Source organism: Cornus florida, unplaced genomic scaffold (genome assembly GCF_030987335.1).
Source record: "Cornus florida cultivar Cherokee Brave unplaced genomic scaffold, ASM3098733v1 CherokeeBrave_3.0.0_Hap2_Chr04, whole genome shotgun sequence".
In the NCBI taxonomy this organism is placed as follows: Eukaryota; Viridiplantae; Streptophyta; class Magnoliopsida; order Cornales; family Cornaceae; genus Cornus; species Cornus florida.
In genome coordinates, this window is record NW_026775574.1 from 91,274,853 (window position 1) to 91,286,271 (window position 11,419).

The following is an 11,419-nucleotide window of genomic DNA, read 5'->3' on the forward strand; positions in this document are numbered from 1 at the left end:
AAACACTAAAAAAAAAAAGAAAAAAGATATATATATATATCCCTCCATTTCATTTCATTTATTTTTTCCATTTATTTCCTACCAAACAGAGCCTAAGTGACAGAGACCAAAGCTTATATAGTGATACCTTGCTACTCAAGATGATGGAAAGAAACACCCCAGGTGTCATTAGAAAAGAAACAAACAGACCCGCTCCGGCCCGGGCCTTGCCTTCTGGGCTTCAATCAATTGGCCGGGCAGGACATGGCCTAATGTTTTTTCGAAGAAACCCAAGATTTATAGTACTGTGTAGCCCAGCCCAGACCAATCCAGCACAGCCCAGCCCAGACCAACCCAACTAACCCTAACACCGTCGCTTACTCTTTCTCTGCAAAGGCGTGACACTGTTCTTCGAATCCTTAGCTAAGGAGGGAGAGAGCAAAGTAGAAGATGCCACGAACGACTACGTTGGAGTGCCCTGGTTGTCCTCCGATTCGAGCCCTAACTTTCGATGTTCTTGGTCTCGTCAAAGGTAATACTTCGTATATCTATGGTTTCAATCTAATTTAACAAATACACTCCTTATTATATATATATATATGTGTATACATAATATATTCTCATGCATTTTTGGGTATGATTGATTATTTACAGGTGTGGAAGCTCGCGGTAAACAAGGGGGAGTTCCTAGAGTGGTTGAGAGATGGGGAGAGCCAAACCCCGCCGGTTGTGTGCTCGCCGCCTCGATCAATGACCGTAAAACTGACCCTGTATGTTTTGGATTGTGTTTACTGCAAATTAAATTTAGATACATGTTGGGTTTTTCAAACATGTATATATATGTGTTTAAACTGTATTCCAGTTCTATGTTGTTATTTATCTGTTCTTTTCACGAATAGGATAGTTCTATATTGTTATTCAATCTGCTATAGTGTTGATTTTTAGTTAAAGTTATCTATATATATATATTACATGTTTAATTCCTCTATTGGAATTGGGAATTTCCGTCATTCATTCATGATACGGTAATACATTTAGCATTGTACAGGTGACTTCTTTTGGACCATCTCATAAAACTACAATTTTTAGGAACACGAATTTTAGAAGTACTTAAAAGATTGCAGATTCAAATAACTGGAAACAGCTGAATTCAATTATTTGAATGAAAGAAAATGTGAATTCAGATTCCCAATTTGAATCCAAATTATATATTTAGCATTTTACTGCTATAGTGTTGGTCTTTAGTTAAAGATTGCATATTTTGATAAAACATGCAATTTGTCTGTTGGAATTAAAAAATTCTGTCACTTTCCATGATATGCTTTGATCTCACTTTTTTTTTCTTGCTTGGCATGATAATTTTGATTCTCTAGTTGATGACAATATGTTGACCACTAAAATATTGATATATTAGAATTTTGACTTTTTTCATTTGTTGCAGTTGTTAGCTGTTGCAAGAAAAAGTGGTTTGGTGAGTTTCTTCTCGAAACTATGAAAACTTAGATCACATTTGATTCTTAGTTATTATTTGTGATTTATGTTTATAAGTTCCTCTGATTGATACTTTGTATATAATATTTATTAAACAGATTGAGGTGCTTAGTCCTATTAACGGTGATCTTCGTGTTTCAATTTCCAATGCTGGAACTGCTGACAGTCGGCCTGGAGATGATGGTATCATTGGGTTGCATATGTTCAGGAAACAGAAATCGAAGTTGTCATCCGGGTATTTTCTGGACTTCACTTCTGGTATCTTAATGCCCAATGATTCTCTCTTTGCTTTTTAGGCTGTTCTGCTCTTTTGCTGTATGCATGCATGTGACAATGTAACTTTTGATTGCATGGTCTCCTAGATTTTAATGTTTATTGAGTTTATATATGTCATTGGTCTACATGCCTTTTCCCACTTCCATGCGGATTCCAATAGATCTATGTATTATTGGACCACTAGCTATTTGGATTTTGTAGTCAAGGCTGCTCCTTCTTTCTCTATTTTCTCATGTATGTTTGGGTTTTTTTTTTTTTTTTTTTTCTTAGGTCATATTTTATATATGTATGTTTATTTTCCGAATCACCACAATGTATGCATAATGCAGGGTGAAGTTTTGAGATCTTCTCCATCCATTTGTTTTTTGTCTTGAATTAGGTCATGCACCTTGCTTACATGTACAACAAAAGGACTTGCAAGTGTGAGGTCCATTGACGTTCACAAATCACCAGTGGATTCAACCACTAATGGTTCTTCAACAATCTGGAATGTATGTGCCACCGGCGATATTCATTGTATGAAAGTGGATGGAAATGAAAACTATGCATTATTTGGAGGGTGAGTTTCTATATGTTTCATAACTCTATATTATAAGCTTGTTGGTTGTTTAGAAGTGATACGAGAGGAATGATTATTCCTTGCTCTCCTACTCAGGAAGGGAGTTGAAGTTAATGTGTGGGATCTTGACAAATGTACTAAGATGTGGACTGCAAAATCTGTAAGCTTCCGCGACCATCCTTCTTATGCATTTTAAAATTAAGAAATACTTAATCTTCATCACCATTTGACCCAAGACCCTGTATTGTTGTATTTTTTCTGTACAGCCTGCTAAAAACAATCTTGGTATATTTACCCCAACTTGGTTTACATCTGCAACATACTTAAGTAAAGATGATCATCGCAAATTTGTGGCTGGCACCAATTCCCACCAGGTAACTTGTGATAGCTAACTCCTCTCTTACGTTGTGTGAAACCCAAGTTCTAATACTCTGTCTAAAGAAGGTAATTCTTTTGGAATGTTACAAAGACCAGTAAAGTAAATATTCTCCAGTGCATAGCTGTTCTACTGGGTTGATTAGAATTGTGAGGGTAGTTTTAATAAACAAGCAAATAAATCACCTTTACAAATATGTTCTGTTGGGTTGATTCAAATTTTGGTTTCCCACTCTGTTATTCACCTGCTTGTTCATAATCGATCATAAATTGTGATCAAGAATGGGATTACCAAGAATATCGACTAGTGGTCCTGATGTGCCAAATGTTGCATCATTATGAATTTTCTGATTCATGTATTTGTGTGTTCATATTTCTATGTATTTCTATATGCTATTTATAATAATAATAATAATAAATTCTATTCAGATGAAGTATGAAATTTTAGAAGAAGACATGAAAGTCAGATATTCTTTTCTGGAAGTTTAGTGGAGTGATTTTTCTGGAATTAGTTTTCATCTCTCAACATGAGGAGGACCGGGAACTTAATGTCTCTGTACCATTGATGCCCAATACTTCAGGAACTTGTATTTTTTTCCCCTGGGTAAGAGACTCACATGCCCAAAATTGCCTCCTATGGAGAGTTGAACCCTCAAACTTACGCTTGGAAAGTAGAGGAGATACCACTAGAGCTAAGCTTTTAGTCGTTATGAAGGATGTAGCTCTCCTGTTTGGAGATCAGTGAGTAGGCATGTCTTTAATAAAGTTGATGAGAAGTTATGATCATTAGGATTTCTGACGTGCTTGACTTGAGGCAAAAACATTACACACTCTCTCTCTCTCTCTCTCTCCCCCTCCCCCACATACACACACCCACGCACACACGTCCTGATCATTAGGATTTTATGACGTGCTTGACTTGACTTGAGGCAAAAAATTACATTCTCTCTCTCTCTCTCTCTCTCTCTCTCATACAAACACACCCACGTCCTGATCGTTAGGATTTTTGACGTACTTGACTTGACTTGAGGCAAAAACATTACATTCTCTCTCTCTCTCTCTCTCTCTCATACAAACACACCACGTCCTGATCGTTAGGATTTCTGACGTACTTGACTTGAGGCAAACACATTACATTCTCTCTCTCTCATACACATGCACACGCACCCACGTCCTGATCATTAGGATATCTGATGTGCTTGACTTGACTTGAGGCAAAAACATTACATTCTCTATCACACAGAGCTAGTATTGCATATCCCTTACTCTTGATTGGTCAGAGGTTATTAGAAGCATCAGCCAATTGGTTGTTGAATAATTTGTTAGTGATCCACAAATATATAGGGATCCGATTATAAAATCAACTAATTAAACGATATCTTGAGGGAAGTTGGTTACTTTAGGTCCACGGCAAAAACTTTCTTTCACCCAAATGATGGTTTTACCGGCCACTTGGTAACTTGTATTCCTTATTATCTTCTACAGGTTCGCCTCTATGACATTTCTGCTCAGAGAAGGCCAGTTATGTCATTTGATTTTCGCGAGACCCCAATTAAAGCAGTCACTGAAGATCTAGATGGTCATACAATATTTATAGGAAATGGATCTGGTGACCTTGCTTCTGTTGATGTACGAACAGGTATTAACAGTTTCGCATACACATTATTCCAAGAACTTGATTTTCTATGTATTTTTTCTGTATGTACATGTGGGTCATAGTCTGCCATATTGAAATGGTTACCATTTGATGTTTTTGTATTTTGGATTCATGTTTGTAATTGGTCCAAGTTAATCCTTGCAATTATTGCTTGAGTGAGTGGTTGAATTTTTTGACATTAAGAATTTTGGTGGAGATTTAGCTCTTCATTCTTCAACTGGAACCAAACTAGCGCTGGACAGGCCAGGATTTGCACATTTGGGCCAAAACCCATTCAGTCTAGCTATTTATCAATCTGAGGTCTATCTTGTCAAGGAGTTAAAGGATAACTATCCATTAAATCATTAATATGGAGTATTTAGTTTGTAGATGGAGGAACAGGGGAGAGAAATGTGAAGAAGAATAGAGAAGAAATTAGGGAGAGAGCTCTGAATTAATGATCAATAATCTCAATCAGTCATGAAAATGTAATAATCCTATGTTTAAATCATATATATGGGTAACCAAGCTAAACCCTATTCATACGCTACCAAAAAGATTTAAACCTCCTTATTGAGCGAACCTGGGCTTGGCTTGGGGTTCTAGTCTGCAAAGCCCATCTTTCCAGCTTGTTTGTAGCCCCAAGCCCGACTGGCTGTCTGTCCGACAGGCTTGGGTATTCAAAAAACGAAAAAGACAAAAAGACTACTTTTTCCAGGAGATTGAGTAAATTGGTCCAAATAAGACATGGTGGGAGACTTCTGCCTACTGCACCTGGTGAATGTTGTTCCCTTTAAAGGAATAAAATCTACAAGATCTTGCATGGCACTCAAAATTTCTTTCCCCCTTAAATTAGCACTCATGATTTTTTAATACAATAGCCTTTAACAAAGATACTTAATAATGTTGAAGTATCCCCATACACCGAGGCTTCTCCCATCGCCTTCTTTACTTTCATAAGATCATCCCAAAGCTCACCCATGTGGGCATCCTCAACGGGTCCGTATACACCCACGAAGGACCAAATGAACATCCTTTGAGTTTGTAATATGATCGGAAACAAATAGAACCTTCTCCATTCATCAGCTTTCTGATCCACCCTATTGTCCCACAAAGAAAGAGTACCCATTGTTGATAACTTGATATTAATCAAGAGCAACCTGTTCAACATACCTCGATCCTAAATGATTTTCTCACCTCCATAGATGTCACATCCATCTTAATCTCCTGAAGGCAAACAGATTCTCTCGCTGTTCATTTAGTATTGAATTAATAAGCACACCTAGCTTTTAGAATTTGAAATATTATTGCTTCATGGTAGAAGCAGGTTTCTCTTGGACTTCCATAAATTTTATAAGCAAACTGTTTGAAGAAGCCTGCTTGGAAAAAGGTTTGATATAAAATGCATAATGGTAAGATTCACCTTTGTTGTAAGTTATTAATTGAGAAATAAAGTTTCAGATGATGATTTCAAATCTCAAAAGTGATCTTACTGTTGGGCGTATATGAAATTATTTCAATAACTGATATTAAAGTGTGATTTGGAATGGAACATATTGTTATTTCTATTATTATTTGGTTCAAAGTTTTGGATAATGAAGCGTTGCCATAGCCATGGATACTGCATAGCATAGAACCTCCCAATTGTTTACAGAAGTTGTTGGGTGGGTCGTGCTCCATCCGGGTTTTTCCTGGCTATTTGTAGTTGATTTGTCCCCAAATACTTCCAATACATCCTCAAATACCTTATCAGTAAAGTAACTCATTCGTAGGTTTGTCAACTTGTCTGGGATGATTAATATTGTCTTCACTGTGTGAATTTGCTCATACACATATGCATTATGCCTAGAACCCAACCTGTGAGGTAGTACTTCTAAGCTGATCATATTGTGTCTATTATGATTTTTTTGCTTCCCATTGTTGATTGCTATTTTACACACATTATACTCTTACAATGCTTATGGAGTTTTCACATCACTTCTGGTTGCGTTGATTGATTGAATTCTTCCAATGACGTGGAATGATTTTGATACTCATAGAAGGCCATATTCAATTTTTCATTCCTTTTTTTCCGCAAAGATATTCGAAATCAGGTTGTTTGAAACCTTGTCGCATGACCATTATTTGTTGGACCTGGTTGTGAAGCCTATCAAACTGAGATTTATATATTTGGTAAATTGCCGTGATTTACTGTTCATAACTCTTATCTATGGGTGTTGCAGGGAAACTATTAGGATGCTTTTTGGGGAAATGTTCTGGAAGTATAAGATCCATAGCCAGGCATCCGGAGCACCCAGTGATAGCCTCATGCGGTGGGTATTCTACACACTCATCACATAATTAACATATTCTGTTTTCCCTGTTTAGGGACATGATGTAGATTTTTATTTTGGCCTCTGGTGCTTGTATTGTGTTGTAAGTTGAATAATCCTTATGAAGCAAATTTAAGGAGACATCTTTTCATCTGTTGGTCCAAACAGTTGCATAATATTTCTAAGTACAATATATAACCTTGTGTCACCTATGAACTTTCTTCTATTCTATTCTTGTTTGAAAACAGATAGTTTGAGGGTTAATTGACTTGAGGCTTACTACCTCGACATATCTATTGTCAAATTATTAGATATTTGCATAATTTCTTTACAAATTAGAAGCATATATTTTTTGTTTATTTTAAAAAATTATAATAAATTTCTCTTGCAACCACTGAAGTGAAAAACTTGCTTGTTTATCCAGGACTGGATTGCTATTTGCGACTTTGGGATATAAAGTCGAGGCAACTTCTTTCTGCGGTATGTTATCAAACTATTATTCGACATATCTATTGTCAATGCTGAAAGTTTCCAGTTTGTTCGGAAGTAGTTGTTATTATTTTCTTTTGGTTTTGGGGGGGGGGGGGGGGGGGGGGGGGGGGGTGTTTCTGAGCATTTGGTTTTGTAATGTTATAAAGTCTTATTATAAATTTAGACTATGGCCTGACCAATCAAAATAAGAATTTACTTGAATTTGTGGTCAAGAACGTATGTGTAAGTTGTACTGATTATATAAGGGGGGTTTGTTTTGTGGGGGGTCTGAGCATTTGGTTTTGTAATGGTATAAAGTCTTCCCTTTACTTATCAAAAAAAGAAAAAGAAAAAAAGATACTAGTGGATTCCCTTCGCCAAGTTCAAATGTTAGCATTCATGGTGTCTGGGTAGGGAAGAGCCTTAGATGTTTCTGGCTGTATGCTTAATCCCCTCCTTTTTTGGGCTTGGGAGCGGAAAAGCATGAGGGCCCTAAATGTGATGATGGCCTTAGTGGGAGATTTAAGCTTGGTTGGAGAAAGATGCATCTTCGTGGCTTTTTCTAGTTTGTCCAAAAGCAGTTCATTTGGCTGCTATTGCATTTGCAGTGATGGCTGTTTATACTGTACCTGTAACGAGTAGAGTTATATATTCATAGTGTGGTGCTTAGAGTTCTATTTGTCTTGGAGTAAGTGCAAGTCATTTTTTATTAAAAAAATCTGTATTCTGGGATGAACCTAGTGAAATGACATTTCAAAGTATTTTTTTGGGTAAATAATTACATTTCTGAGTTTGTGCTCTTCACATCATTTTAATTTTTTAACAAATTTGGACGCAGGTTTTCTTGAAGCAGCATCTCACAAATGTTGTTTTCGATTCAAATTTTAGCAATGAAGGTTAGTCTCTCTTTGGCTTATCGTAAATAGCATTTAGGTAAGCTCATTGTATATGTATTCTTTTTATGTTTTCTAATACCAGAAAAATAGGTATCAATAGAGAGGTGGATTTAGCACTAGCAACTGTGAAAGAACTGCATCCATCCATGATGCCTTGAGATAGTCCTATATAACAAAATGAAAATGGAGTCGCTTGAAAAACTTGGAGTCACCCCCCGGGCGTTAAACGAAGGAAATTTTGTATATGATATTACCATAAAAGAACATTAATTCAACTAAATGTCAGCAAAGCCTTTTTCCAACTATTAGTGGTCAACTACATGAAACTACTGCTATCATATATTTCTTAACTATCTTAATCTTAGTTTTGGTTCACTTTCTTATAGCATTACCCTTAATAAGGACCACGTCACGTTTCCTGACTTGTGTGACATTATTGGTTGTAGCTGCATATGACCAAAACTATCAAACTCAGTTCTCTCACATTTTGCTTGCCACCATAAAAGAACATTGTACCGCCAATATTCTATTTGTGTTTATGTTCTGTCCTTTTCCCTACAATTGTATTATCCCATTATTCTGAATACATATCTTCGATATTGCATTGCAAAAAGGAAAAATAAGGAAATAGTTTTCCAATATTCTTCTGCACGCCTTGTAAAGTTTCTCTCAAAATCACATGACCAGATCCATTTGGTGACCTGTTAACTATAGCAAAAGAATTGCCAGGTTCTGGGTTTTTTTTGCACATTCTGAACCAATCACATCTGTTGGTTTTCACTTACAATGCAAAGAGTTAAACTTCTGCTGCATGTCCTATCATGGACTTTTCTGGTTCTTGTCTTTGGGTTAGGTTTGGATTGGACTTATCCACTTGCTTGGCTTGATGGTCTGCTAGCTCCTCTTTCCCGCCTCTTCTTTGTTGTGCTTGCCCCCGCCCCGCGCCCTCCCCCCCCCCCCCCCCCCCCCCCCCCCTCCTTTTTTAATGGTACAGAATATATAGGAATCCTGTAAACTTGATCTTTTGTGGTGTCTAATTCTGATTGGTTCAATTGTGTCAATTCTACTTAAACAGAAGTTTTTGGCGGTTTACGTCCCATTGAAGCTCCAGATGTAGATGGAATATTAATCGGTGAGGAAGAATCTCTGCCTGCAAAAAGAAAAAAGGCATCCAAAGAAAACAGTGGAAGCAAGAAGAGTAAAACCAAGAAAAAGAGCAAAAAGGCAAAAGGCAAGAGCATTGACATGTCCTTTATAGATATACTGTATACGTTATTTTTTATGGATTTCAATTCTGATTGGTCTAAGCATGTGAATTTTGCTTAAACAGAAGTTCTTGGTGATGTACCTCCTATTGAAGCAGCAGATGTAGATGAAATATTAATTAATGGGGAAGAATCACGTTCTGTAAAAAGAAAAAAAGCATCCAAAGAAGACAATGGAAGCATGAAAGGTAAATTCAAGAAGAGCAGCAAAAATATAGAAGGCAAGAGCATTGATGTGTCGTGATCCGGACACTGTTTTTTCCATTCCATTGCCTATTTGATAAGGGGATACTGGACGAGTCTAGACATATTAACCTCAGCATTCACACACTCGAGAAGGCGGAATGAAGTGAGCAAATGACAGTTGAAGTGTTGAGATACATGTTTCGCATCCAAGTTATTGATGCATGCGTGGAGAAACAACAGGTTGTAGATTGGCAAGTTCGAGAGGTGGTTGATTTTGTTATTGTGATCTCAAGGTTCTGCTTTTGTGCGTTGCTTTGCCTGTTAGCAAAGTTTTGTTTCATATTTCAAAAATGGAACACAATCGTGTCAGTACTATTCCAACAAGAATAGTCCACAATTTTTGTACTATTAACTTTCTCAAATGATGATTGTAGCATTTTAAATAGTAAAGCTTTGAGTATTTGAACTCTTTGGGTTAAGATTCATTTAAGGCCATTTTCATGATTTTTTTTTTTAAGTAATCGCCAAATCATAGTTATCTGGTAAACTCTTAGGCATATGTTTTTAGCATTTTCAGGAACTAAATATGAGACACTAGTGTCTCGTATCTAGAGGGGTTATTGTTATCTAAATTCTTATTGGGTTGGGCTTTGAATTGTAATGGTTGATGGTTAAGAACTTCATTAATGATAGTGGATTTTTCTTTCCATGGAGGTAGGCCGGGTGGAGCCAAACCATGTTAAATATTGTGTTATTGTTTGTTGTTTTGCGATTGAATTATTATTAGGTATGGCAGCGGAGGCGGTTTTGGGAGGGGGTACTATCCCTCCGCACCTACAATCGTTTAGAAACTCCTGCCTTGTACCTACCCCAAACCGCCTAAACGGGGGACCTTTTCATCCCATTCTCACCTGTTTAATATTTTTACCCCGCGGGCATCTGTCTTGCCTCGTTTAGTTCCATAATTTCTCCTCATTTTTTAATTTTTTTTCCTTAAATACAATTATATAACTATTGAAAAAATTATTAAAAAATGGGCAATCAATAATTTAACATAAAATTCAAGGGTACGAGTGTTTTCTTAGCTCATAAGGCTCTGCTACTTACTAAAATTATTGAGAAAGTGAGTGAATGTAAAAATAAGGGTAATTTAGTAATTTAACTACATAGACGGGACGAGGCGGGGTGGGATAACCTCCCTGTCCCCGCCCCCAAACTCGGCGCGAATTTTTATTAATAAAAATTATTCCCGTTCAAATAAGCTAAACGGCCTTCTAAAACTATTATAAACGAGGTGGGTATCTATCCATCCCTGCAGGGTATATTGCCATCCCTAATTATTATGTTTGTGATTGGCTTCCACTATGCCTGAACAAAAGGGGCATAATGTCTGACACTTATGCTAATCATGCTATTTTGTGGCATTAGTTAGTTTTTTTTTTTTTTTTTCTTTTTTTTTTTTTTTTTTTTTTAAATAGTTGCTAAATTGGATTATTCTATTTATACTTGAGAACTACTGAATCAGGTAGTTTAACTTTTCGACAATGGGTATTAACTAGCCAAACCTGAAATGATTAGAGTAATATTATTATGAGATCCCTTTCTGTCAAAGTCCTAAACTCTCTTTATTTAATCAATGATAAAAATAGTTTTTTAATTCATTGGTTACATAACGAGAGCTCGTGAGAGATTCTTATGATACCATTACTTAATGATAATTAAATAAGATTATATCAGACTGATTAAGTTTCAGCAAAAATTTAAAGTTATTTGATTTAAATTGAAATTACATTATGGTAAATGTAGTTAATTATAACCAACCATATTATGTTTATAAAAGGGTTTTGTTTCTCAACTGTACTATAAATTTAGTAAAAATATGCATCTTTTGGATTTTGAACTGCATTTATTTCAATAAAGTGATTTAGAAAGTGTGAGTTTAAAATGGAAGGAAACACAAAGAAATGTAAACT

General features: G+C 36.2%; 1 protein-coding gene across 3 annotated transcripts; it reads left to right on the forward strand.

Annotated features, from left to right (window-relative positions):
• The first annotated feature begins 378 nt into the window (after positions 1-378).
• Positions 379-10,153, forward strand: LOC132303893 (uncharacterized). Of its 3 annotated transcripts, XM_059801335.1 has the most exons (13): positions 379-511; positions 634-749; positions 1,421-1,450; positions 1,569-1,705; positions 2,126-2,305; positions 2,402-2,465; positions 2,572-2,679; positions 4,166-4,319; positions 6,539-6,628; positions 7,053-7,108; positions 7,938-7,995; positions 9,071-9,226; positions 9,326-10,153. In XM_059801335.1, the coding sequence occupies exons 1-13, from the start codon at positions 430-432 to the stop codon at positions 9,502-9,504; spliced, it is 1,410 nt and encodes a 469-aa protein (XP_059657318.1). In that variant the 5' UTR covers positions 379-429; the 3' UTR covers positions 9,505-10,153. The 3 variants fall into 3 exon arrangements, with proteins under 3 accessions (XP_059657318.1, XP_059657319.1, XP_059657320.1); XM_059801336.1 differs by lacking the exon at positions 2,572-2,679; XM_059801337.1 differs by lacking the exons at positions 9,071-9,226; positions 9,326-10,153 and having other exon boundaries at positions 7,938-8,000.
• Positions 10,154-11,419: the final 1,266 nt, after the last annotated feature.